Here is a 26,647-nt window from a genome sequence, read left to right as displayed (position 1 = left end):
ATTATATGTGTATCTATAAACAAAGCTATTACTTTGTAATTTAAAACGTAGATGATGCTATTGTGTAAATGGAGAAGTGTAGAAAGAAAATATAAACAAAATAAATAAATAAACACAATCGTGATGAAAATTATCATTTATTAAATTCTTTATAAAATTAATTTAATTTAAAAATTAAACAAAAATTTGTGTATTTAGTTTAAATTTAATAAAAAATATATTGATTTTTAATAATAAATTAAATAAATATCTTTCAAGTGAAGTTAGTTATTTCACCATGTTTTTTTTTTAATCGAAACAAAAGCTTATTTATTGGTTATGACATGAATGCTTAATATTTAACGTCAAAAATAAGTAATTAATTTAAAAAAAATAATTATAAAAATCGTTTAAACGTAATTTTCCTTTGATTTTAACCTCATTGTTAGAACATACGCCTGCGCGCGGAGGAATTTGGCGCAAAAATTCCCGGCAGATGTTCTTCCTCCGCTTAACGGTTACTTTGCTGACTTACCTCGTGGAGAAGCCGTCGTTTTAACAATCTTTTCTTAAGTTTTAACCGTATTAAATACTTAATAAACATGTTTTGGGGTGAGTACACCTATAATTCATTGTTTTCACACGAAATTTCTCAAAAACATAAAGAGTTGTCTTTACGAGCGACGACCATCATTTTTACCACGTGTTACCGGCGAATTAATCTGAATTATTTTGTTAAATAGGATTGATTTTGGAGCCTGAAAGGCGTTATTCGCAAATAGTTAAGAAACCATTTCGGGTAACGATGGCTTCTTTAGATGTTATATCCTCAAAAGAAGAACCAACGCAGGTTATCGTAACATTCCAGAACAAAAATTTTCTTGCATGCACATTAAAGAAAGACGGACTCTTAAATCAACCTTTGGATTTGCGTTTCCAGGTATAATTTTAATCGTTTTAATTTAATTTTTTAATTTAAATTATTGAAATATCTTGCTTATTAAATAGGAAGGGGACCAAATTTCTTTTGCTGCCAACGGAAACTCCCATGTACATCTAACAGGTTATTTAATGGATATGGAAGATGATTTTGATCTTGAAGGTGAAGAATCCGAGGATGAAGCAAATAAAGTTACAATGAAAAAAAGGCGTAACGAACAGAACGATGCACGTAAGATAAATAACTTGAAATAATTCCAATCAATCATTCTAATTTCAAATTATTACGAAATAGCTCCTTCTAAGAAGAGTAAAACCCTCGAACTTTTAGAAAATGCTGAAGAAAGTGACTCAGACGATTCAGATTTTAGTCTCAGTAAAATTCCAGTACCATTTTCAGATGAAGATGAAAGTGGGGATGATGAAGAAGATGATGTTGAAGAGGAGGAGGAAGAAGATGATGATGAGGATGATGAAGAAGGTGATGATGATGAAGATGAGGAAGCCGATGAATTAGAACTAGAATTTGAAGAGGATGAAAGCGAGGATGAAGATGATGAGGAAGATGAGGTTAAAGAGATCAACATTAAACCTAGTAAGGGACAAAAGAAAAAGGATAAGAAGCAAGCATCAAAAGATGTTAAAAATAATTCTGTTCAGAGTGAAAAATCAAAACAAAATGATAAAAAACAAAATGAATCCCAAAAAAATGGATCCCCAGCGAAAAAACGTACGATTGAGGGTGGAGTTAGCATTGAAGAATTAAAAGTCGGAAATGGACCAATCGCTAAAGCTGGGAAATTCGTTAATGTTTATTATGAGGGAAGACTGAAGTCTAATAATAAAATGTTTGATTCTGCTACTAAAGGGGCTGGCTTTCAATTTCGTTTAGGTCGCCAAGAAGTTATCAAAGGCTGGGATGTAGGTGTATCTGGAATGAAAGTTGGAGGAAAACGACGAATTATTTGTCCACCAAATATGGCGTAAGCAAAACAACCAACCTGTTGTCTTTTATTTGTTTAAAAAATATTTCGTTTTTGTTATAGTTATGGAGCTAAAGGATCACCACCAGCTATTCCCCCAAATTCCACATTAGTTTTTGATGTTGAGTTAAAAAAAGTGAAGTAAACTCAACATCTGTGAATCTTACATAACTCATTTTGTTTTTTCATCCTCTAGTTGTTAAGGTATTTGTATAACCGTTTCCGTTCATTTTTTTTTAAATGTATTTGTAAGTAGTCCTAAGTGACTATGAGTACTGTTTTGTGATTCCTTGTTCTTTTCGAGTATTACAAATACAATAATATTTTCAATATTAAATTTGTGTCTTTTTTAAATTTGTTAGAAGTAATTATTCTTATTTGTTCCTTGCAATAGAATTGAAATAATCATTTATTTCTGCTATTGCATTGTGAATAATGTCTTTTGCTCTGAGTAACATAGTAAAATATACCTTAATTTATGTAACCCCACAGCCAAAAATCCATTGCAAGCGCTTCCTCTCGTTCGCTTTGTTGCACACTGGTGTAAAAAAATGTTTGTAAAAAAAGTGACTGTAAAACTTTAAAGAAATACATTGCTTGCGTTATCTGCTTTTGCAGCGCCTTTTTATCAATAATCGTCTAGTAATAAGCGTATAAGTTTCATAATTCGTTTTTCATATAAGAAAATGGACAGATAATCTGTTTTCTAAATATTCTAATCCTTTCCTGTAATGTTGATTGTAAAAAATTTACTCTCAATAACACCACCATGTTGTAAAATACTTGGAGGTACCTTAGGGTCAAGGTAGTCCTTTAGTTATGTTATTGAAACATCTTTAAAGGTAACTTCTCTTCAGCCACTTAGTGTGAATCATTCATAATTTTCTTTGCTGATTAGTTTTTTTGTATACCAATTACGCGTCTTGCACATTTTCATCTTATTGAGATTATGTATCAAGTTAACTGGTTCTTTATATAGATGATGGAGTTCAAGTAATATCTTCTCCAGATGTCATTCTCACATATATAACAGATCAATGTTAGTCTCATTGAGTTTTTTGTTTAGCCAAACATTGTTAAAAGTTGCTTTTAAACAGAAATACTTCCCAAGTATATGGAAAGTTACTGAAACAATAATGACCCCCTAAGGATGTTGCATCATATAGGCCAATCTCATTATTACTCTTACTATCACAACTAATTTGAAAAATTACTATTAAAAAGATTAAAATGTGTCATAGAAGAAAAAGCCCTAATACCAACAGATCAATTTGGGTTTCGGAATAAACATGCAACAATAGACCAAGTGCATAGAATAACGAATCCGCTTAATTGGGACACTGGTTAATCGGAACAACCGCTTATTTGGGACAAATTTCAAAGAAATCTCAATCTATTCCTCTCAACTTTTAGTCCACCACGCTTTCTCTTTCCTTCTGGCCTCATGTTGAACATTTTCTTAGGTATTCTGTCTGCTTTCATACGTACCAGATGACCATACCAACTTAATTATTTTCTCTCTATTTCCTGTACCAGGGGGTTTAAGCTTAATTCTTTTCTGATGTTATTGTTCCGTACCCTATTCCTTCTGGTTTTGATAGTAGACTGCATTTGCTTTGCTGATAACATACATGTAATTCGAAATATCATTGGGAGGGAGAAACATCAAAAACTTTTGAAATGAGAAAGGGAATAAAACAAGGCGATAGCCTAAGCCTTGTCATTTATAATATTAATGGACAGAGTGATAAAAAATACAAGAACAAATAAATATTAAACAATAACAGGTTATAAAAGTTTGGAACCAGCAAAAATAAATAATTTACATTATATGCTGACTACATCGTGCTGATAGCAGAGAACCATAAAAACGCAAAGAAGTTGGTTGAAATATGGACAGAAGAAATTGAAAAGATAGGTTTGGAATTGAACGTAAATAAATGTAAAATCGTGATAATAAATAAAAAGGAAATAAGAAACAACCCGAAAGAAATATTTATTAAGGACCAGAAGATAGAACCAGTATCATCATATGAGTACTTGAGCAGTATGATATCACAAGATGGAAGGATAGATTTGGACATAAATGCAAGAATAAGGAAAACAAACAACATATATCATACTCTAAACAGAACAATTTTTGGGAAGTAGGAGATAGATGGAAAGATAAAATTGAAAGTGTACAACTCCTAATACTTATGCCAGTGAATCATGAACAAAAAGATAAACAAGAAGGAAAGATCACAGCAATGGAAATGAAATTTTTAAGGTAAATAGTGGGGAAGGCGAAGTGGGATAGGATAAGGAATGAGGAAATAAGACTGGGAGTAGATCAAGAGGAGATAATCTGCAAAATAGAGAGAAAGCAATTAAACTGCTACGCCCACATAATTAGAATGGAACATAACACAATAGTAAAAAAGGTGTTTGAAGCAAAGAATAAGGATAAGAAAAAGAGGGGAAGACATAGGCAGAAATGGGAGGAAAGAATAGCAGATGTTGGGAAGACTCTAGTAGATATAAAGGAATTAGCCAGAAACCAGATGGAGGAATAGGAAAAGATTTATTCGACGCCATCAGGCACGAGGATCAGGAGAGGAAGAAGGAGTGTAGATCGGGGTTAGGTTGTGGTGTGCCAGCCTGTCCATGTACTATGCAAGTTTGCAGTTTTTGAGTTCTAATATACAGGGGGTGTATCTGAATGACGTTTCCAAACGTCGGAGGGTGATTCTTCTTCTCTTTCGTTTTTCAAATTAATTTTTGAATAAAATTCTATCGCATTTACGTTCGTTCACTCGCCGTTTCAAAATCATTTCAAAATGTTTCAAAATAATAAGAAAAATACTAACATTTAAATGTCAAAAATATTTCTGAAAAAAATTGCAAAGCCTACTAAGATTTTTTCATTATAATTTCATTCCAACTTTCGATTAAAACCCTACAGCTTAACAGTTAGTGTTTGCTTAAATAATTTTTTTCTCAGAAATTATTAAATTTTAGATTAACATCGAGACAAAAAAGTTTTAGAATAGATTTATCTATCTAACTGAAATTTTTCCTGATGATCTTTTTAACTGAAAATGTATTTATTATCTTTATAAATAAAATCTAGGCATAAATTGAACGGGGTTGGTTATGTTTAGTAATTTAGAAGGGAATATTGAAAGTACAAATAAGCTAGAAACATGCCCTTTTATGAGGTAAACTTATTTAAACCAACATTTTTCGCCATTTTTGGAGGGGCGTAGCTCCCCAGGGGAGCCGAAGAAAGAACCCTTAAACTTCGCTAAAGAATCGCCTCCTGAAGTTTGGAAACGTCATTCAGATACACCTGTATAAAAAGGAAAAGCTGTTTTTTCATTATAACCTAAACACATTACAAAAATAAGCAAAAAACAACTTTTATATCTCATATCTTGGTGTTTTTATCTAATCATTTTTCCTACTGGTCTATATTTATATAATATTATAACATGTGTATATAATTGTATTATTCTTCACATAAAAGTTCCATATTCATTCTCAACTCATAGGCTGTTAATACAATAATAATTTTTTAACTAATTACAACTAAATTTAATTAACATATTTATCCACATAATATATTTCGTAACAATAAATTTTAAAGTAATCACGTGAATTTAATTCTATTTAAGATTTGTTGTTTGAATTAAGTAATGACGTTCACAATTTATAGGTTATAATAGCTTGATAACAACTTGTTGGTCAATTAAAGATTAACCGTCATTGAATAACCCACAAAAACTTTACAAACCTCCATCTGTAGATGTGAACAAGGTGCGTACTTATTTTATTTTGAAAAACTATTTCAAAGTCTACGTTTTCCTAAAATAGTTTACCTTCACTTTAAGATAACTCGCTTAAGTTTAACCTTAAGGAAACGTTGTTTCCATAATTTTATACTTTTTTGTAGTAAACATCGTCTAATTCCTAATGTCCATCATTTCCAGAACTAGATTGCTACAAAATTTATTATCAACAGCAAAGAGTCGGAGGTCATTCACTACTGGATTAGCTGTTTGTACTAAAATGAATAAATTTGATTTACCGGAAAGATATGTTGGGAATGATAAAAGTGTATGGTAAGTAAAATTTATTTTTAAGTTGATTTTGAATTATTTCATCAACCACGTTTTTATTTAGGGTTGAATATATTCAATTGGCTTTAGAACATAAACCCCTAAATTTAGGACAAGGTTTTGCAGACTTTGCTCCTCCTGACTACATCACTAAAGCATTAGCTGATATTTCTCAGGGACCTAATGTGCTCTTACATCAATATACACGAGGATTTGTATGTATTTTTTTTTAATTATTAAGTTTTTATTATTAATATTTTTAGGGACATCCGCGTTTAATCACAGCACTTTCAAAATTATATTCAAAATTAATTGGAAGAGAAATCAATCCACAAACTGAAATTTTAGTTACATCCGGTGCTTATGAAGCCTTATATGCTTGCATAAATGGACATATTGAAACAGGAGATGAAGTTATTATCATGGATCCATATTTTGATTGTTATGATCCAATGGTTAGAACAGCTGGTGGGATCCCAAAATCAATTCCTTTACGACTAGTAAGAAAAAAACATTAAATTATTTCAAAACAAATCAAAGAAATTTTTATTTTTAGAAAAAAACTTCTGGACCAATTAGTTCATCTGATTGGGTTTTAGATTCACAAGAATTAGAATCTTTATTTAATAAAAAAACCAAAATGATTATATTAAACACCCCACACAATCCTTTAGGGAAAGTATTTTCTTTAGAAGAATTAACTATAATTGCTGATCTTTGTAAAAAATGGAATGTATTGTGTATTTCTGATGAAGTATATGAATGGTTGGTTTTTGAACCCAATAAACATGTTAGAATAGCTACTTTACCTGATATGTGGGAAAGAACTATAACAATTGGATCTGCTGGTAAAACATTTAGTGTGACCGGATGGAAAACTGGTTGGGCTTATGGCCCAGCAAATCTGATGAGAAATGCTCAAGTTGTGCATCAAAATTGCGTTTATACATGTACTACTCCTATCCAAGAAGCGATTGCAATTGGATTTGAAATTGAAATTCCAAAATTAGGTCAAGATGATTGTTATTTCGTTTCTTTACCTAGAATGTTAAAGGCGAAAAGAGATTATATGGCGAAATTTTTAAGTGATGTTGGTATGATTCCAACTGTTCCTGAAGGAGGATTCTTTATGATTGCTGATTGGAGTCCATTAGGTTTGTAATGACATTTTTGTTTGTTAATAAATTAAAATTTTGATTTGATTTAGAATCAAAAATTGATTTAAGTCAAGAAACTGATCAATATAAAGATTATCGTTTTACCAAATGGATGACTAAAAATATTGGACTTCAAGGAATACCACCATCAGCATTTTATAGTAATGATTATAAACATCTTGGGGAGAATTTGGTCAGATATTGCTTTATCAAGGTTTGTAACTTATAATATAGTTTTTATAAGGAATTTTATTACAAAAATTTTAATTTTATAGACGGATGAAAACTTGAAGAAAGCTGCTGATATATTGCTTACTTGGAAGAATAAGTAATTATGAATAATTAAAACGAACTTTAGCACAAATAAAGATATTTTATTACAATACCTAATTTCGTTCCTTTCCAGTATAGGTTAAGCTGTATTTAACTCAGAAAGCAAATAGAATCCCAGAAGAAGTCGTTAAAATGGTGATAAAATGTTTCATGTCTTACTGAGTCCTGCTTTGTTTATTATTTCATTAAATCTAAACTTCTGACAAGTAATCTTTTAGGCGCTGGCACCTGTGGAGTGATTGTAACCACCTACAACAACATTGTCAGCAATTCTGAGAGTGTTCCATATATTTACAAGGATATTCAAGTCTTCCAATATGGTAGTCTTTGTCGTGTCGGTATCGTGTGATTAGATGTGACAATGTCCTAATTGTTAATCATAATGCCTCAATAAATCGACTATTGATGGCTTTAATCTTCTGCACAGGTCGAAATAGGCAATGCTACTTTTATTACGCCAATTTTAATATCATATCTCGGCATCTTCCCCTAATCTATCTTATTTTGGCCCACTTTCACCATTCTCCTGATAAAGTGTCTAGGGGATAATTACCGTAGTTATGGCGATTTTAAGCGCTCACATTGGCTAACAGCTGATTTTATCTTCTGCCATTCTCTTGTCTTGTCCTACTTTAAAAAAACAGCAGGTTTAGTGTATCTACAGTTAAATTCTTGGCGTGGAGGATGTTTATGGATCTTTTCCATTGAAACATAATTGCTTTATTTTTGGATCGTCTGAAAAGAAAATTCTTTTCCACTCTAAAAGGGTCCAATTTAAATGTTGTGCAAACACAAGTCTCCTTTTGGGTTTTTTTTTGTTCACAATAGACTTCTTACTTATTTGGTCCATGCATATTTGCCCCGACGAGTCGTCTTCTAATATTTCGAGTAAGCAGTCTTGAAGCGTCCTCAGCAAATAAATCTTCTTAATGTCCGTTACAGTGAGCTCTCGATGAGATTTAGATAAGCTAACAATTAAAGAATCAGTTCTTCTTGATGTTCTTAAAGGCTGTTTTCTGCGTGCAACGTTTTCTGAGGAATCGTACTTTCGAAAATTTAGTTGAGCTTGATAAACCCGTGTTTTGAGCAGTTTATGTAAATAACAGGGTTGTCCACAAGTTGTTCATAATTAGTTGGCCGCCGTAGCTGATCTAATACACCTTGTTATTCTCGCTGTTTATCACCACTACATTGCTTGATTCATCTTTCCCGTAACTCTCCTCTTTTTTCTTGTACTAATATTCTAATCTTTTTAAAACTTCAAGTTGTACTTCAGGTGGCAGCACTAACTTAGGCATCATTTTTACTTGTACTAAATGAACCATGTTCTCTTAAAAGTTTGGCGATGGGAAAAGTGTTGCATTCGTTGTACTATGATATTTTTTTAATTACAAATAACTTTAAACAAACTGATAATCTTTTAACAGGGTTTATGTACACGGCGTTTTTATAAACAAAGGGAAGATCAATTTTGCCATTGCTTTATTATTTTTGTGAAACGATAAATTTCAGTGATTAAAATGCAATATCAACTCTAATCTCTGAAACACCAGACATGTGGACGAATGTTTATCCAGACTTTTCTGCTTCTTTTGATGAATATTTTAGGTCTGTAGAATATCCTACGCTTTTATAAATACCTTAAAATAGTTTAATAACCTTTAAAAATTGGAATATCAAAATCTATTTTCATTATAGTATAATCAAAAATTTTAATTAATAATTCAAACAACTTCATTTTATTGATTTACGTATTAATTAATGTGAACCTTAGTTTACCAACATGCAAAGAACTTTTGAGTCACGCAATAAACTCATTAACTCAATTATCCTGGTGTTTATTAGAATTTATGGTCGCTTGTAATGTAGCAAAATTTTTGTAAAAAGATGATTCCTAGTTTTCACCTTTTCAAAATAAAACTTGTACTGGAAGAGAAAGTGGTGAGGAGAAATTTTCAGTGAAAGTAAACAACGTTTATTGTTAGTAAGTATGGAACGTTGGCGAAATAAGGTGGCTATCGTAACTGGGGCTAGCTCTGGTATTGGAGCAGCTACAGCAAAACTTCTCGTCCAAAATGGTTTACAAGTAAGAATATTTTTATAAAATTTTAAAAGATTAATTAAAAAGAAATTTTATTAGGTAGTTGGTGTTGCTAGAAGATACGAAAACATCGAAAATCTCTCATTAGAACTAAAAAATCAACCGGGTAAACTACATTCTTACAGAGCTGATATGACCATCGAAGCTGATATAATCAGCGCTTTCGAGTGGACTGAAAAAAATATCGGCCCAGTAGCAATTCTTATAAATAACGCAGGCGTTGCTCGACCAACAAATATAATCGACGGGGACGCAAGCGAATGGCGAAAAGTTTTGGATACTAACATCTTTGGTGTTACCGTTGCTTTAAGAGAAGCAATTCGTGTTATGAGAAAACATAGCATCGACGGCGTTATTGTCAATGTTAACAGCGTTGCTGGACATTTCGTTCCTACAATTCCCCTTAAGAATGTTTATCCAGCTTCGAAATATGCAGTAACTGCTCTCACTGAAACCACTCGACAAGAATTAATTGAATTAGGATCTCGTATTAAAGTTGCGGTTAGTGTTTAAATAAATGATTTAGATTAATTTATATGTTTTTTTAAAAATTATGTGTAGAGTATTAGTCCTGGATATGTTGAAACTGAAATCGCTTCAAGAAATGGATTTCTTAAAGATAAACATGTAGCTGAAGTAGAAAAATACGCCCCTAGATTGTTTGCTAATGATATTGCTGAAGCTATTGTTTTTATATTATCTACGCCAGCTCATGTACAAGTAAGTTTTTTTATAAGATATTAATTTTTTTGTTATTTGTGGGTTATTAATTTTTGATTTTAGGTAACAGAATTAACTATTCGGCCTGTTGGTGAACCAGTTTAATGTTTGTTTAAACAAAAATGTTTAAAATTTTTTTATTATTATAATAACTATTCAGGATTAGGAATTTTTACTGCCATTTTAAATATATGTTTCTATCCTTTTTGATTTTATATTGAGTTAATGTTTATCTGTTATCCACGTGTATTTCTCTGTGCCACTATTTTTTTACGTCTTCAACCGTCTACTATAACTGAAAATAAACCTGTTAATAGTACGCGTAGACTCTATAATTACTTATTGCAATATTACTCAAACGATACCAACAAACAAGAAAACTGCTAGTGTAGGTATACATGCTGTTTTAATGGAGGCTGAAATAAAAATTCGAAATAATATTATGCGATGTTTTACATAATTTTAAAGTGGATATTTTTAACTTTAATTTGGCATAACAATCATTTCTTAATCATCAAAATTAAATTAGATATGATGACTTTTAAAGTTCAACAATTTCCTTTGATTTGACCCACAATTAATCATTTACGAAATACATTTTTTGAAAAAATTGTGATGAAATGAGGATGTGTTAGATATATCATCTTAAAGAGAGTGCTTTTAGCTTTAATTTGACATAAAAATCAATTCTTAGAATTCAAAACTAAACTCAACACGATTTTTTGAAGTTGAGCTATTTTTTTTTCATTTCAGTTACGATCGAAATTATATCATTTAAAAAAAAATGTTTTAGAGGAAATTTCGAAATAAAATGATACTAATCTTCTATATCATTTGAAAGAGGGGAGTTTAGGCTTTAATTTGATATAAAAATTATTTCTTGATCATCAAAAATAAGATAGATATGATGCTGACAATTTTCCTTGAAAAACATTTTTTTTAAAAAAGATTGTTATGATGAAGTGATGATGAAGTATTATTATTTTATTACAACGTAAACATTACATAAAATATATTGTTGAACAGACTAAATAATTTGATTAAGTGTCTTCTACAAATAAGTTTCCATTTCTAATATGTTTTTGCATATCAATAGTTATTTTTATTTACTTTTTTTGTATAAAATGAAATAAATCGTGCTAATTACATCAAATAATAATGCTCAAATATCAAATCTAAATATATCAAATATATTTTTAAATAAAATGAATTAATTAATAAATGATACTTTTTTGGCGTCATCAATAAGATCAGAGTAGATTTATAGTGGTATTTGTGATATTGATGACGTATCATCAACAAAATGAGACGTTTTATTTGCAGTTCTTTTTAAACCTGTCCATATCAATTTGTTTAAATAATAAATATACAACCCGAAATAAAACGCAGCTGAACGGTAGTAATGTCGCGGCAAATTACGCTTCGGATCGGTGTTCTTAATATGCGCTAACCATCCTTCGCAATTTTTTGCGCAAACATCTCAAACTATAAGACGTAAACACTGCTCAAATTAACACATAGACGCAAAACAATATCCCATTGGATTTTTAGTAAATCTTCGCTACAATACCAGATTGACTTTGTTCTTAGTTTTTTTTCTGATGTTGAAACTTAAAGTGCGCGGATAGACTTTTTTTTTCTTGAGTGTTTCAAATAAGTTTATCAAATGAGGGATCATAGTGGTGAAATTATGGATACCGTACAAGAAGAAGATAGCAGGTAAAATAAATAAAAAAGTAATAAATTATTATCAAATTAATTTTTTATAGTAGGGAAACATCCCCAACCAGTTCTTTGAATAGAAAAGATTGTATTCAATCATCTTTTAATACACCCACAATAATTATACATCCAGTTGATGAACCTGAAACATCAAAATGCACTTCATCAACATCCTCCAGAAGACCATCCGCAATTTTAGCAGCTTTAAGAAGGCCATCTCAAAGCTTAGTTTTATCGACTGCTCATGCAATAATGAGCCACAAAAAACAGCAAACTCACAACGAACAAAAACCTTTCTCAAATTCTCCCGAATCTGAAGCAAAATTAATCAATATAGTTAATAATAATAAAATTGGAGAGTAAGTAATCTTTTATATTTAAAAACTTCCTTTAATCATAATATTTTAAATAGCGATGCGTTAACGACGATTTTATCAGCGTTCTATGCAAAATTATTGGTAGTTTTGGGAATTGCGTTTCCAATAACAGAAATTATATCAAATCAAGTTGAACGTGGTTATTACAAAGGATTTTACATGTATTTGTATAGCGGAAGTTTAATTTTTATGGTTTATATGTATGCTACTGTTTACCGAAAAAAAGTGGTTCAATCAATTTTTACATCACACGGTAAATCTGAAAAAAACAACATTTAAGTGTTATAACAAATAAATTCAACAAAATTGTTTATTGCAGATGATGATAAACAACAACCATTTGAAAGACGATCTTTATATCATAATGTTCAAAATGCCGAAAAGAAAGTTATTAGGTATGGAAGCTTTTACTTACGTCTTGGAGCGATTGGTAAGTTAGAATTACAATAAATTATTTCGTTCTTCACCAAGATTCGCCGATTTTATACCTGATATTTACGATTATTATTAACACTCTTAACACCTTGAGCAATTCATTAATACAGTTGCTAATTAAAATTTGTTTTTCAAGTTAACATATCAATTATTTTATCATGTTTTTATTATAAATTTCTTTAACATTAAGTCACTTATTAATTTTTAATTTGGTTAGGTTTTGGAATAGGAAGTATGGTTTTTACTGGTTTGGAATTTGGATACTATTTTGAACAAAGAGGAACCACCAATTGCAATACCAACATTTTAAACGCTATCACACCTGCCATACGAATGATATTAACCATTGTTCAAATACAGTTTATATTTCTAAATGGAAAGGTATTAAAACATTTCTTATTCTATACTTTATTCGTCCCTCTAATTTTAAAATCTTCTGACCAAATTGTTTTAATAACTGGTTAAGTATCTGAAAAGTTAAAAGGCATTTTTAAGATTAGGACGATATAGTTCTTATTGTTCTTTTAGGATATCAACACAGCCAAACATAGAATTATCTCCAGATTTGGTCTTATGCACATGATTGCCACAAATTTATGCGAATGGTTATACGTTTTAATTGAAGAAACTGATCATGAAATCATTCATCTAAACGGTATGAACAACGTGCTAAGAAAACTAACAATCCGTTTATATATTTTTAATAATTCTTCTTTAGATCACCACGAATATTTAAATGGAACCAGCCATGTTAACCAATCTCATTGTAAAGCGAAAGTGATGGGACCACTTATGATTAATGCCAGTCCATTTTTGTTCCCATGCACCATCGAATATAGTTTAATATGTGCAGTTATTTTGTTTGAAATGTGGAAAAATGTTAAAACAGAGAAAAAAGATGAAAGGCCTGTTGAAATAACAAAGAGGCATAGAGAATCATCTCATGATAAATTGGTTCAAATATTTAATTTTCGTAAGTAATCATTCATTTTAAAAAAATTTCTTATTGTAACATGAGTTATTTTTTTTTCAAAGATAATTGGACTGGAAATTATAAAAAATCAGCTAATCACTTTACATTAGACTGTACAAAATCCCATAAAGGCTTATTCGCAGGAATTTTAGTTATTGTAGTAACAATAATTTCATTAACAATGTTTTTCGTTTTGCGTGCTGAAAAAGGAACACCCGAAGAGGAGGCATATTTTAAATCAAACGCACAACTTGAAGTAAATATTGTTGAAATTCTTATACACATTGTAAGCACTGGAGCTGTTATAGCAGCTATGGTAAAATTTCGAAATTTGAATTATGAAAAAAGATCTGTGGAAAATTCCCTAATGGGAATGGACAACACTTTATTAGTAGTTGCACAAACGGGAATGTTTATTTATTGTATGTTTTCGATAATCGGGAGCTATTTTAGGATTAAAGAAAGCACCCCAGCTGGACTTTTAGCTGAAATGTTTTCTTTGATTCAAACTTGTTTACAAACTTTATTCGTTCTGGATGGTTGGTTTAGAAGGTGTAGAACTTCGGAACAACAAAAACGCAAACCAGGAAGAGAATTAATCACGTTTTTAATTGTTGCAAACATGGCAATGTGGGGGATAAACGCTTTAGAGAAAAATAGGGCAGAATTTAGGACGGATCATTTGCAATTTTATGGAGAGTGGCCTTATACAATTATTACACACATTTCCATGCCGTTAGCTATATTTTATCGATTCCATTCCACGATATGTTTATTTGAAATTTGGAAATCCGCTTACAAATTTAAACCAAATATTAAAAATAATCTCTTTGAATTTTTATGATGATCAAATTAAAATTGTGTATTTATTGTTTAATTCACTTGTTGATGTTTTAATAATGTTTATTTAATTTTTTTTATTATTGTATGATATACAATCAAGATATTTTAGTCTTTTATGTTAAATTTAAATAAATTTTAATTCTAATTTAATATTTTTATTTCTTACGGTTTTTAATTGGAAAAGTTGTTCATAAAATTAACTTATGAAAGTAAAAAATAAAATAACATTTTAATTTTTAAGACATGATTAAATTAGAACAGATTTCTATATTATCGTTAACATATAAACGTCAAATTCTTAACCTATAATTTAAAAATGGCGCCAATGTGTTGAACCGGTAATTGACCGATATATTAATAAAGTGTTCACTTTAGAATAATTTAATATTAAAAGCTTAGGTGTAACATGTATTTGCATTGTTTACCATAGCGTTTTCTATTCTGCTTGGTGAGTGTCAATTACGTTTAAGAGTTCAGTCCGTAAAACTAATTCTTTTGCAGATCTTGTCAAAACGCAGAATTATGTTTATATCCCAAAAGATTATAAATACTTAAATATTCTGATTGTTTATGTTAAAATCTAACGACGATGGATTTGTTAGAAACTTGTTGTATGCAACTAACATCGACAAAGATAACTGATCGCAAACGTGGTCAAGTTAACTTAGATGATTTGCTAGATAAATCTAGTATAATTAAAATGTTGAACAATAATGAAGGGCGGGTTACTTGGAATGATATTGTGAGATCAGTACATTTACATTTACTTAAGGTAACATAAATATTAATTTTTTGTATTAAAAATAACTAATTAATTAACATAGGAATCAGAACTTCTAAAAAAGAATCAAAAGAAAAGAACAAATGATGATTTATTAGTGACTGTTGTTCAGAAAGCAAACAAAGGAAGTAAGAAATTAATCATTTTTACAACAATTTTTTAAATTAATTAATTTTTAGAACCTCGTGTATCAGCAGTAAATTTAATTCAATATGTTCTGCAATGTTTTGAAACACCTACACTAAAAGAGTTCTATTTTAATACTTACATAAGAATTTTGAGACATCACATTCTATCACAATCATATTATTTAGGACTTATGGATGAGGATATTTGGATAAGTAAATATTTCATTTTAACAAAAAAACATTTTAATAATTAAATTTGACTTATTATAGCAATTCTAAATTTTTTAAAAACATTATCATTACAAGAAAACTTTGAAGACACCAAAGTAATTGAATGTATCAAATTAATATTTAAACATGGGCCACAATACAAATATCCAGTTTTAAATTATCGCCAGCATTTCGAATACATTACAAAATTATGTAAAAACCTTCAAAGAACTTTGCCAAGTCGTTATAAAGCAGAAGTCTTTCAAATTGTGATCGATTTTTGTAATTACACCGCCCCAGATTGTTGTTTATCTTGTTGTAAATTGGGAGAAGAAATTTTTTTTAATTTGCATCCACTTTATCAAAGAAGGGTAGCTGATGATTGCATTCGCGAGTTGTTATTTCAGTTTTGTCTCTTACAAATTAAGATTCACCACCCGTATGGAGCTTCAAGCAATAATGTTGAAGCATATGCTCATGATTGGGATAGATGGAAAAAACAATTAAGAACGATTTATATGATTGTTGAAGATGAACTTGTTCATTATTCAAAGATGACAATGACAAAAACCCCATTTTTGTATCAAAGTGATAATATTTTAGTTTTATTAGCTATTGCTGTTTGTAAACAGGTAAAGAACATTACTATCTTTTTGTTTAATTGTTTCATTTAATCAAGTAAATACAATTAGAACTTGAGATGGATTTATTAATTTATTAATAGGGGTACAAAGCGGTTGTATTTCAATAATTTTGATTTGGAAAAATCCTTATCAGCAAAGTGAGCTGGAAATTATTTTGAAGTTACAGCCGCTCTGTACCCTTATTGAGACACCATAACTCACAATATATGAATGCAGTAACTGTAGTTATGAAACTACTATGCACTTGCACTGTCCCACATAAAATGCAACATAGCTTAATAGTACAGGCATTGGGTAGTTTTGCAAAGGAAAAGTTTTGCTTGGTGAAATCCTAAGGTGATGTCCTTATGAGAACTCTGACTTTTCAGCTTAAGTGACGCATGGCTAAACCCGAATCCCTTTATAGAACCCTTTATCTAACAGAAGTTGGTCAGAATTGGTAGCTGTGTATCTGGTTATAAACCTATCACATCCGGTGTGCCTAAGGGGAGTCACCTTTTTTATATCAAGGTTTTACTGTGATGTCAAATTATATGACAAGGTTGCATTTTATGTGAGACAAACTAAGCAGATACGCCCTGGTTTCTATGAAAATATATTTTTATATATTGCATCTTAAGTGAAATTCACTGTATATTTAAATTTTATTATATAGATATTTCTAAGTGATGATGTAGATATAAACGTTTCAACGTCAATGTTACTTGATTCAACTACCAGTGATATTACTCAATCATCAAAGAGATTAAGATTAAATAATGTCGGATTTGATCAATTTGTCTCGTCCTTACAGGAGTCGAAAAGTTATCCAAGGTACATTGATTTAATTATTTTTTATATAAATACACTTTTAATTAATATTTATTTAAATCAACTTTTGTAGAGTTTTCGTTTTAACAGAACTTTTAAAAATTCACCCTGAAGTGATAAATTTCGATCAATCCGCTGATTTATTAAAGATTTTGGTAAATATGTACAAAGAAGTTAAAAATGAGCATGTTTATGATTGTTTTACAACTATACTTGATATTCAAAGCAAAAAATTTCCTGGTAAAATATCCGAAGTGGAAGATATTTGGAATTTTATTGCTGATGAAATTCTTAGGTATCAAAAATAACTAATTCATATTAGCCATTTAAAAACGTTTCTTTTCATTTAGATCATTGGGAATTCAACAAAACGCTTCATCAATGCATTCTTTGTTACAATCCCTTATTCACCATGGAAAGATAAAAGACCCATCAGTAATTTATCAAACATATCTTTCTGGTTCATTAATATTAGAAAATTACACCTTAAAAACTTTGTTGGTTATGAACAAATATTTTGGAATTCCCGATGTAATCAACGGAGAACACTGCAAGAAGAAATTAATAAATTGGATAACAGAATATGATCACACAAAATCGAAAGTATTTTCAGGTGATCAAACTTTATTCGCACAAACGTTGGTTTGTTTATGTTTAAAACAAAGTCCAGAATACAAAATTATAGAGTCCAATCATCACAAAAGAAATTTTGAAGATGTTTTTATTCTAAATGGATTTCAAAAACTGATAAAACCCGTCGATAAACCAAACGAATCTCAGGAACCTGTATATTCTAGTATTCATAAAGATTTACTTATGGAACTGAAAGGATCCCTTCACCGCTTTTTAACAGAGTTTACTCAAAAAGATTCCGATTTAAATTATATCCAAAACGCCATAAATGCTGTGATATTAGTTGGATATGTTATTGTTGAGTTGAATGTTTTAAAAATTCAATACAACATTGAGAATCTTTTGCAAGGATTAGAAATTGAACAAGTTTTTATTACCATATGTCAAGGGTTATGCCATCATTTTTCTGATAATAATCTGAATAGTAACAGAACGTTTATTGATACATTAAAAGTTTTTAACAAATTCCTCACAAATAAATTTGATAAATTCGTCGCTAAAACGTTTAGAGGCTTCATCAAAACCGAATTGCTTAGTTGTATTTTTGAATTAGTTCTTGATGATGGTGCATCAATAAATATGGACGTGAGAGTTTTAAATCTACTTAATGAAAGAAAAGAAACGTTGAGGTGTATTTTGCGTAATTTTTCGATGTATGATGATAATGGTAATGCTACAGACGCTGAGGAAAAGACTATTCTCAGTTTGTTGCAGTGCAATTATGAAGATGATGACGGAGTAGATTTGGTAAGATTGAATTATGTATTAATATGTAAACATTATTAATTAAGATTTTGTATTAGGCTATGAGTATTCTTGGTTCAATTAAACATTGTCAAGTGGGTCGACTTAGTGAAGAAATGCTTCAGCCAATTTTAGAAGTGATGGCGTATTTTTGGAAACAAAAATCGAAAGATTATGATGTTGCGCTAAAAATATTGGATACTTGTCAAAGTAATTAAACGATTTTTATTCTTTAATTAGCAAAATTGTTAATATTTATTATTAATCTTTAGGTTTAGTTCAACATATGAGAAATTGTACATCCAATGATTTAAATCAACAATATTTTGGATTGTTGGCTAATATTTTTTGTCACCAAAATAAATACGGGTTTGAAGTTAGCATAAAGCTTTTGGAGTGTTACCAATTAATTATTGAGGTATTCAATTTATTTTTAAATATAATCTTTCATACAATTCAAAATCATTTCAGAATAAACTTCAAATAAACTATAAAAAATACACAAATTGTTGTTTGTCACAACATATTTGTAACTTTTTAAAATCTCATTACCATCTTGTACGATTAAAAACGATTGATTGTTTAATATCAATATTCTCAAAAAGTATCAATGAACCATCAATAAATTCCTTGCAAAAATCGATTTCTGACATAATCGATTCTTCTATACAAGAAGTTTTTGTGATAACAGAAAAATTAAATGAAGATAGCGTTATTGATGAGAACGTTTCAAGAACTTCCAGCGTTCTTCATACATATTGCTCGTTAATTTTTACAAATTCTATATGGAGAACAAAATTTTTGTACTCATTATTATCTCTTATTTTGGATAAAAAGTTAGATATGAATTTATCTCAAAGAGCTTTAAATTTGTTAGCGGAAGATTTAAATTATAAAAGTATATACGAGTTTATTGATAAACATATTTCTTATATATTATCTCAATGGTATTTAAATCGAAAAAGCTTGGATACTTTTCCTTATGGGTTAACTGGATGTGATTCTTATCAACATTTCTGTAAGAATTACATGAAAGTAATTGTACCATTACAATTAAATGAGAATATTGAAGAGATTTGTAATGTAATTGGAAATAATAAACGAGAGATTTTCGAGATATGTTTTGTTGAACTTATGGTTGGATATTTTTTTAAAGTTACCGTAAAAAAGTTTAATGCCAAAGAAATAGAAGCAGCAAATAAATTCTACGCTCAAATTGAAGAGGAATTATCAAAAACACATCTTAAAGAATTACTTATCACTAATATTGATAACGTTTTAATTAGTATTTTATCTCGTGTTGTTGATGACAAGATATTTAAAACGTGTTTTGACATGGAATATGTTTTAGAAATTAATGAATACCCTCGCAGTTGCATTCCAGAAATATTAAATGTTATTTCTAATAAAATTGAAATACAAGACTTCTTAACACATTGCATCTCTAAACATCCAGAAAAGATCCAATCGATTTTATTAAATTTAGCGATGAATGTTTACACAACAACTAGTACCCAACACAAATTAAAAAGTTTACATCAATATTTTGGGTTTATTGATATGGTCATTTCAATAATAATTACTCCAAATTGTGAAATGGCAAATTTTTTCATAAGAAATGTGCTTCATACCCTACTCTATTTCATAGAAATGAAAACCGGTGAAATAAAGTTTAATTCAGCATCAACCGATTACTTAATATCTTTTATTAAAAAGATTGTATCTAATTGTCACGATAAATTAGAACCTTTTTTTGAAATAATTGTGACTAAATTGTTAACATTAAACGAAGAGTTACCAGATAAATGTACAGATGTATTAAGGTTGTTGATTGTTGAAAATGAGGAAATTTATAAGGATATTATCCCTAATTTGGACCCTTTTCCTGAGACAGATAAATTATTAGATATAATCCGCGTTTATAAGAGACTTCGAATTGAAAAATGGGGTACTTCTTTATCTGGAGAGATTCAACATTTCTTAGACGCTGGCTCGTCAATAAATATGTTCCGGTTGGAAGCCTTAAAACAACTCAAAAAGAAACTCTCTGAAAATAAATCTGAATTAAAAGAAATGTTTGAGGTAGCAAGCAATGTTAGGGATTTTTCGGAAGAAAAGCGAAAAAATAAGTTATATCGCCTCGTTGGGTTACTTGTAAAATTTATTTCTTCTGATAATACAAGTGTAAGTTAGGGAATATTTATTTAAAAGTATGTTATTATAAAAAAAATTCATTGTAGGTTAGTATTGAATCAGCTCGTTGTTTGGGTGAAATTGGAGTCTCAAACTTAGCAACTTTAATTTTACAATCGGATGATATTTGTGTAGAAAATTCTTCCTCTCCAATTCAATTATTAACATCGCATTTAATTAAGACTTTATATCAAAGTATTATTGATCAAGATATTTATGTTGTGCAACATGCGAGTGTAGTTTTACAGAAAGCATTAAGTACTAAAGAAGGAGTTAATTTTATGAGTAAGTTATTTTTTGTTGAATTAAAATAATAATGGGTAATGCAAAATAGATAATTAAAATGGGTGCAGAAAAGTCACTCCATTAAGAAAAAATTGCAATGAAAATCTAATAAAAAACACAATTCTCATTTTTTTAGAAACTGCTGCAGATTTAAAATCATATTTTTACCCTTTTTTAACAAAACAACAAAAAGCTTCGGCATTATCAGAGGCTGACAAAAAAATGATGCATGACAATAACGTGGACGTATCAAATTCGTGGTGGTACACTGATGATAATCATAAAACTTGGCTAATAGAACTTACTTGCGTATTTCTCCGATATTTTTCAAAAACAAGTTATTTACAAAGTTTAATACCATTATGTAAAATCAACGTAGGTTAATTAATTAATTAATTTAATCTTATTCTTACTAAATAATATTTTACTTTTAGATTGCAATATGTGAAAAAATTTTGCCATATTTAATTTATTTATACGCCTCAATAAAAGATAGGAACTTAAGTACTTTATCGAAACAATTAAACTATTTTCTAAATAACGTTTGGGAGTTAAGTTTAAATGAAAAAAATATTAATACAAACAAAATTTTATCAACACATTGTGTGTTGGATGCGGTTTCGTTTTATAAGACGCAATCAAAGAATTATGAGTACGTTTCTAATTTTATTACAAAACTTTCAAACATTTAATTCAAAATTAATCCGATTTTAGCATTGATAACATTCAATTAGATTATTTAAAATTAGCCCAAGCGGCGTTCTATTCTTCAAGATTTTTTGACTCAATATATTACATCGAGCTTTGGTGTCAAAGTAAAGCTGAAGATATCCCAAAGGCAAAGAAATTTACTGGTTCTCCATTATCGTTATTGGATTTAGTTTGTGGCGCAGAATCTTCTTCTATTTGCCTAATTGCCCAAAATATTTTACGACGAGTAAATAAATTTTATTAGTTTTACATCAAAATTAATCCTTATATTTTTAGTCTTACAATGAAATAGGTGAAACAGACGCATTAAACGGGTGTGGGCACGCATTTCTCCTTGACACCTCAACAAGAATCGAGCACTACAAAGAATTAAACCAATGGGAACAAGTAACCCTTCATTATGATACTTTATTATCACAGGGAAATACAAATATTCAAAACTACATTTCTGAATCACTTATGAATTGCGGTTATTACGCTTTAGCTACCGAATACCATGAAGTAAATAACTTAAATTACGATATTTTATGGCGATTAGGTAGATACGATTGTGACACGAGACAAGAAAGCTCTAATCCATTCGAAAAGCAGAAATATATCGCATTAAAATCGCTTTTCGATCAAGATCAGGACATGTTCTCTAATGCTATTTACGAAGCTCGATTATCAGTGATAAAATCGTGCAAAGAAAACAATTTGCAAACTACTAAATCATTGTATGGGATTTTAACCAATTTACAAATGCTACAAGAATTAGAAGATATCGCGAATATGGGTTTTGAAGCAAGTAGAGTAAAATTCGAGGAACAAGATTCAATACCTAAAGTTGATTTTAAATCATACGAACCGATTAAAGTGCAAAGAATCGTTATTTTAACTGAATATTTAAAAAATAGGGAGCTTAGTACGAAAATTGATGTGGAAACGTGTAAAGAATACCTTGTTAATTTATATTTAGATTTTGCAGGTGGTTATGATTGTTATGAATTAAATTTATTTAATATATTTTATTATTAATTTGGGAAATTTGTGTTACAGCTTCAGCTAGAGAAGCAAAACAATTTAATATTGCTAAACGGGCTATATCATCATTATCGACAATTAATCCATTAAAAGACGAATATAGATATAAAAAGGTTTTAGAAGAAGGAAAGATTTGTTGGAATATGGGCGATAAAATCACTGCGCGTTATTTAATTCATGAACTGTTTAGTAAAAACGATAATATTAGGTAATCAAACAAAAATTCTTAAAATCTGTTATCTTTAACACCTTTTAAAATTAATTACAGATTAAACTTTTCTTCAATGAAACTTTATGGACAATGGATGGCTGAATCTCAATCAGAAAATCCTCAAACAATTTTAAACACTTACTTTTTAGAGCCTTTAAAACTGATGAAAAGTATTGATAAAGAAAAGGAAGATTTGGAAAATATATTTGGCACATATTACGATATTGCAAGATTTTCTGACTTGGAATATCAAAGAGTAAGTAAAAATGATTTAAATTACGCATCATAAAAATATAAATATATTTATAGATAAGAACTTACATAAAATCTGCCGAGTTTCAACGTAAAATACAAAACAAAGAAAAATCTCGAGAAACTGCAGAGAAAATTCGTTTAAGCAGGAGTATGGAAGAAGATGAAAGGAAAGCAGCACACATTTATCTTAAACAAAGTATGTTAGACGACGCTGAAATCGATAACACTTTAAAAGGAAAAGCCGTCTACTTAAAATTAGCCATAAAGTACAACTCCTTCTAAATTTATTTCTTATTTATTAATATATAAAAATTTTCAGATACTATATGATAAATTTACAATACAGCGATGTAAACAACACCCGAATTTTTAGAGTATTATCACTTTGGTTGGAGAATCGAACCAGTGATGATTTAAAAAAATGCTTAGATGAGTATGTTTCCAAGATTCCAAGTTACAAATTTGTTCCAATTTTACCTCAACTCGTCCCTCATTTAAGTAACAATTCTAAAGATGATTTTGCTAATCATGTCTCATCAATAATCGGTTAATATATTCATTCTAACATTGCACATTAATTTAATTTGATTAATTTTTAGAACGTTGTGCAAAAGATCATCCCCACCACACTCTCCCTATATTAATTTCTTTATCTCATTCAAATATGGATGATGAGTTTGTAAAAACCAACGCTTCCACAGATTCAAATGAAACGAGAGTTGATGGTGCTCAAAAATTATTAAATAAATTTAATTCAAACAATTCTTTAAAGAAAATCATAAACGAGATGGTAACTCTTTCAAAAGCGTTCATGGAGCTTGCTTATTTAGATCCTGATAAATGCAAATCCGCTCGCGGAAAAAATGAAGGTCTTAATATCCCCGAAACGTCAAAAATCGCCAAAATTTCTAACTTATCTGAAAGTTATTTACCAACAATCACAGTTGATATCCGAAAAAATTGCCAATATAAAGACATAATTTCTGTACATTCATTTAAAAAGCAATTTGCTTTAGTTGGTGGAATAAACAGACCAAAGAGTATTTTGTGTGAATGCAGCGACGGTAAAACACGACGGCTTTTGGTTAAAGGAAAAGACGATTTGAGACAAGACGCCGTTATGCAACAAGTTTTTACGATTATGAACGATTTGTTTAGAAGCAATAATCACACGTCTAAGCTTTTGATTAGAACATATAAGGTCGCCCCTCTATCAAAACGTAGCGGAGTTATAGAATGGGTCGAAAATAGTCAAGTTTTGTGTGAACACTTATATAAATTACATAACAAGTATCGCCCGAATGATTGGAGTTGTGGAAAATGTAGTAGTCAAATGAAGGTAAATTTTTTCTAATTTAATTATCTGAATAACAAAAATGTTTATTTTAAAATGTAGAGCGCTCATCTTAAATCAAATGAAGAAAAATCAATAGTTTTTAAAAGAGTTTGCGAAAATTTAATGCCTGTAATGCATAAATTTTTCCAAGAAAAATACCCAGACCCTATCGTTTGGTACGAACGAAGACGCGCATTTACGCATAGTTTAGCTACAAATAGTATTTGTGGTTACATTTTGGGATTAGGAGATAGACACGTGGGAAATATTCTTTTGGATGAAAATACAGCTGAAGTGATTCACATCGATTTTGGCATTGCTTTTGAACAAGGAAAGTTATTACCTACTCCAGAAACTGTGCCATTTAGATTAACTAGAGATTTAGAAGATGGAATGGGTGTTACTGGTGTTAATGGAATATTTAGAAGGTACATCGACAATTTCAATAAAGCTAAGATAGAAAGCAACATAACATTATGTTATTATTATGTTGTAGATCTTGTGAAAAAACTATGGAAGTTTTACGACATAATTGGGAAACAATAGTTAGCATTTTAGAAGTTTTATTGTATGATCCTTTGTATGCTTGGACAATCACACCAGCTGAAGCATACAGTCGTCAACATTACGACGATTGTTCACCAAAAGGAGGTTCAATGAATTTTGGAAGTGATAGTTAGTTCATTTTATCTAATTTTATACATCTTTATTTGTTCTATTTTTTGTTATTAATTTCAGATAAAGAAAACTTGAATGTTACGGCAGAACGTGCTTTGTTGCGATTACATCAAAAGTTACATGGAACGGAAGAAGGTGCGTCTGCCAGTGTTGAGGGCCAAGTTGAAAAGTTAATTCAGCAGGCTCGTGACCATTCAAATTTACATCGTTTGTACTATGGTTGGCAAGCTTATTTGTAAGAGTAGATCACTAAATGTTCTTTTGTGTTTAAATATTTTTGTATTAGTTTATACTAAAAACGTTATATTTTACTTATTTTGGTTTAGATTGTGTTCCAATCATTTTTATTCAGTACTCATTTTCATCAGTCAAACTCAAATATTTGCGTGTACCCTTTGATTTGGAGTGGGCTACAGTTTTACAATTTTTGGATCCATCAGGTACACCTGGAGATAAACGTGATTGATACAATGTAAGCAATCCTAGTGTATAAGGGTTGAGTTCTACACAATATTTACAAACTGTTGCCTTATTTGTAAATTAGGCAAGAGGCGTTTGCATGCTTCTTTACACTAGTATTTTATATTACAGTTTTCTATTATGTTAGGTACACGTAAAATTTGGCTTTTTTATTAAACTTAGTCAGTACGTCCACAGAAACACTCCATGTATTTAACACTCCAATTCCAACATGAATACTCCCTCACAGTCTATTATAGAAAATTGTTTCAAGTTTGAAATTTCTTTCATCACCTAGGATTATATGACTTTGAGGCAAACTATGCAGTCAAACCATACATTTTTTGGTTTAGGCATTTTTTGAAAAGCCTTCATTATCACCACAATCACCCAAGGTGTGCTGAGAGTACCACACCAAGTCGTTTTTCAGCTACACGACACGGGTCTCGCTGCCTAAACGCACGGAAATCTGAGTCATGGCTGAGCTATTGAATAGGAAGTAAACAGGTTGGTAACTTGGGTCACTAACCACGCGCAAGACCATGGTCAACTCATACATTAAGATTAATTGTGACTACCGTTTGTTGTTGCAAAAGAACTTGAAATTTCAGATGCTTAATTTGTAACATTCCACAGAATGTCCAAAGAAACTTATTTGGTGAGATTAGTCACCCCTGCGATCCAGAAACAGAATACTAATATGAGGGACTCTGTGGAAGTTGCGGAACGACTATCTCAACCCACCCCTTCTCCGTTTCATGATTTTTGAGTAGCCTGGAACCTGAATATTATTGTTGGTCGTTCATTCTACTGGAGCACTTGAAACTGGAAACTCAAATCATTAGTTGACCCGACATGCGAGTCGACTGGTGACTAGTTACAAA

General features: G+C 30.1%; 5 protein-coding genes across 6 annotated transcripts; all 5 read left to right on the top strand.

Annotated features, from left to right (window-relative positions):
- The first annotated feature begins 443 nt into the window (after positions 1–443).
- On the top strand, positions 444–2,238 carry LOC111426923 (FK506-binding protein 39kD). The gene is made up of 5 exons (XM_023061815.2): positions 444–591; positions 723–919; positions 988–1,150; positions 1,214–1,901; positions 1,965–2,238. The coding sequence occupies exons 1-5, from the start codon at positions 582–584 to the stop codon at positions 2,044–2,046; spliced, it is 1,140 nt and encodes a 379-aa protein (XP_022917583.1). The 5' UTR covers positions 444–581; the 3' UTR covers positions 2,047–2,238.
- A 3,162-nt stretch (positions 2,239–5,400) lies between these two features.
- On the top strand, positions 5,401–7,543 carry LOC111426922 (Kynurenine aminotransferase). Of its 2 annotated transcripts, XM_023061814.2 has the most exons (8): positions 5,401–5,528; positions 5,599–5,699; positions 5,873–6,004; positions 6,066–6,216; positions 6,265–6,501; positions 6,558–7,155; positions 7,209–7,372; positions 7,434–7,543. In XM_023061814.2, the coding sequence occupies exons 3-8, from the start codon at positions 5,952–5,954 to the stop codon at positions 7,488–7,490; spliced, it is 1,260 nt and encodes a 419-aa protein (XP_022917582.2). In that variant the 5' UTR covers positions 5,401–5,528; positions 5,599–5,699; positions 5,873–5,951; the 3' UTR covers positions 7,491–7,543. The 2 variants fall into 2 exon arrangements, with proteins under 2 accessions (XP_022917582.2, XP_022917579.2); XM_023061811.2 differs by lacking the exon at positions 5,401–5,528 and having other exon boundaries at positions 5,836–6,004.
- A 1,760-nt stretch (positions 7,544–9,303) lies between these two features.
- On the top strand, positions 9,304–10,631 carry LOC111426991 (farnesol dehydrogenase-like). Its single transcript, XM_023061924.2, has 4 exons — positions 9,304–9,577; positions 9,632–10,093; positions 10,154–10,312; positions 10,376–10,631. The coding sequence occupies exons 1-4, from the start codon at positions 9,482–9,484 to the stop codon at positions 10,415–10,417; spliced, it is 759 nt and encodes a 252-aa protein (XP_022917692.2). The 5' UTR covers positions 9,304–9,481; the 3' UTR covers positions 10,418–10,631.
- An 880-nt stretch (positions 10,632–11,511) lies between these two features.
- On the top strand, positions 11,512–14,812 carry LOC111426982 (proton channel OtopLc-like). The gene is made up of 8 exons (XM_023061917.2): positions 11,512–12,031; positions 12,082–12,393; positions 12,447–12,664; positions 12,731–12,841; positions 13,064–13,227; positions 13,375–13,501; positions 13,565–13,819; positions 13,882–14,812. The coding sequence occupies exons 1-8, from the start codon at positions 11,979–11,981 to the stop codon at positions 14,661–14,663; spliced, it is 2,022 nt and encodes a 673-aa protein (XP_022917685.2). The 5' UTR covers positions 11,512–11,978; the 3' UTR covers positions 14,664–14,812.
- Positions 14,813–14,977: 165 nt separating this feature from the next.
- On the top strand, positions 14,978–25,615 carry LOC111426931 (Serine/threonine-protein kinase tefu). Its single transcript, XM_023061828.2, has 24 exons — positions 14,978–15,110; positions 15,164–15,434; positions 15,487–15,571; positions 15,623–15,784; positions 15,842–16,413; positions 17,081–17,238; positions 17,309–17,530; positions 17,586–18,615; positions 18,672–18,822; positions 18,885–19,030; positions 19,084–20,796; positions 20,853–21,090; positions 21,227–21,465; positions 21,525–21,742; positions 21,805–22,027; positions 22,078–22,768; positions 22,840–23,032; positions 23,093–23,291; positions 23,345–23,556; positions 23,610–23,836; positions 23,890–24,629; positions 24,687–25,054; positions 25,123–25,301; positions 25,365–25,615. The coding sequence occupies exons 2-24, from the start codon at positions 15,252–15,254 to the stop codon at positions 25,541–25,543; spliced, it is 8,328 nt and encodes a 2,775-aa protein (XP_022917596.2). The 5' UTR covers positions 14,978–15,110; positions 15,164–15,251; the 3' UTR covers positions 25,544–25,615.
- Positions 25,616–26,647: the final 1,032 nt, after the last annotated feature.

Source organism: Onthophagus taurus, chromosome 2, assembly GCF_036711975.1.
Source record: "Onthophagus taurus isolate NC chromosome 2, IU_Otau_3.0, whole genome shotgun sequence".
Lineage (NCBI taxonomy): Eukaryota > Metazoa > Arthropoda > Insecta > Coleoptera > Scarabaeidae > Onthophagus > Onthophagus taurus.
This window is presented reverse-complemented; position numbering and strand designations above follow the sequence as displayed.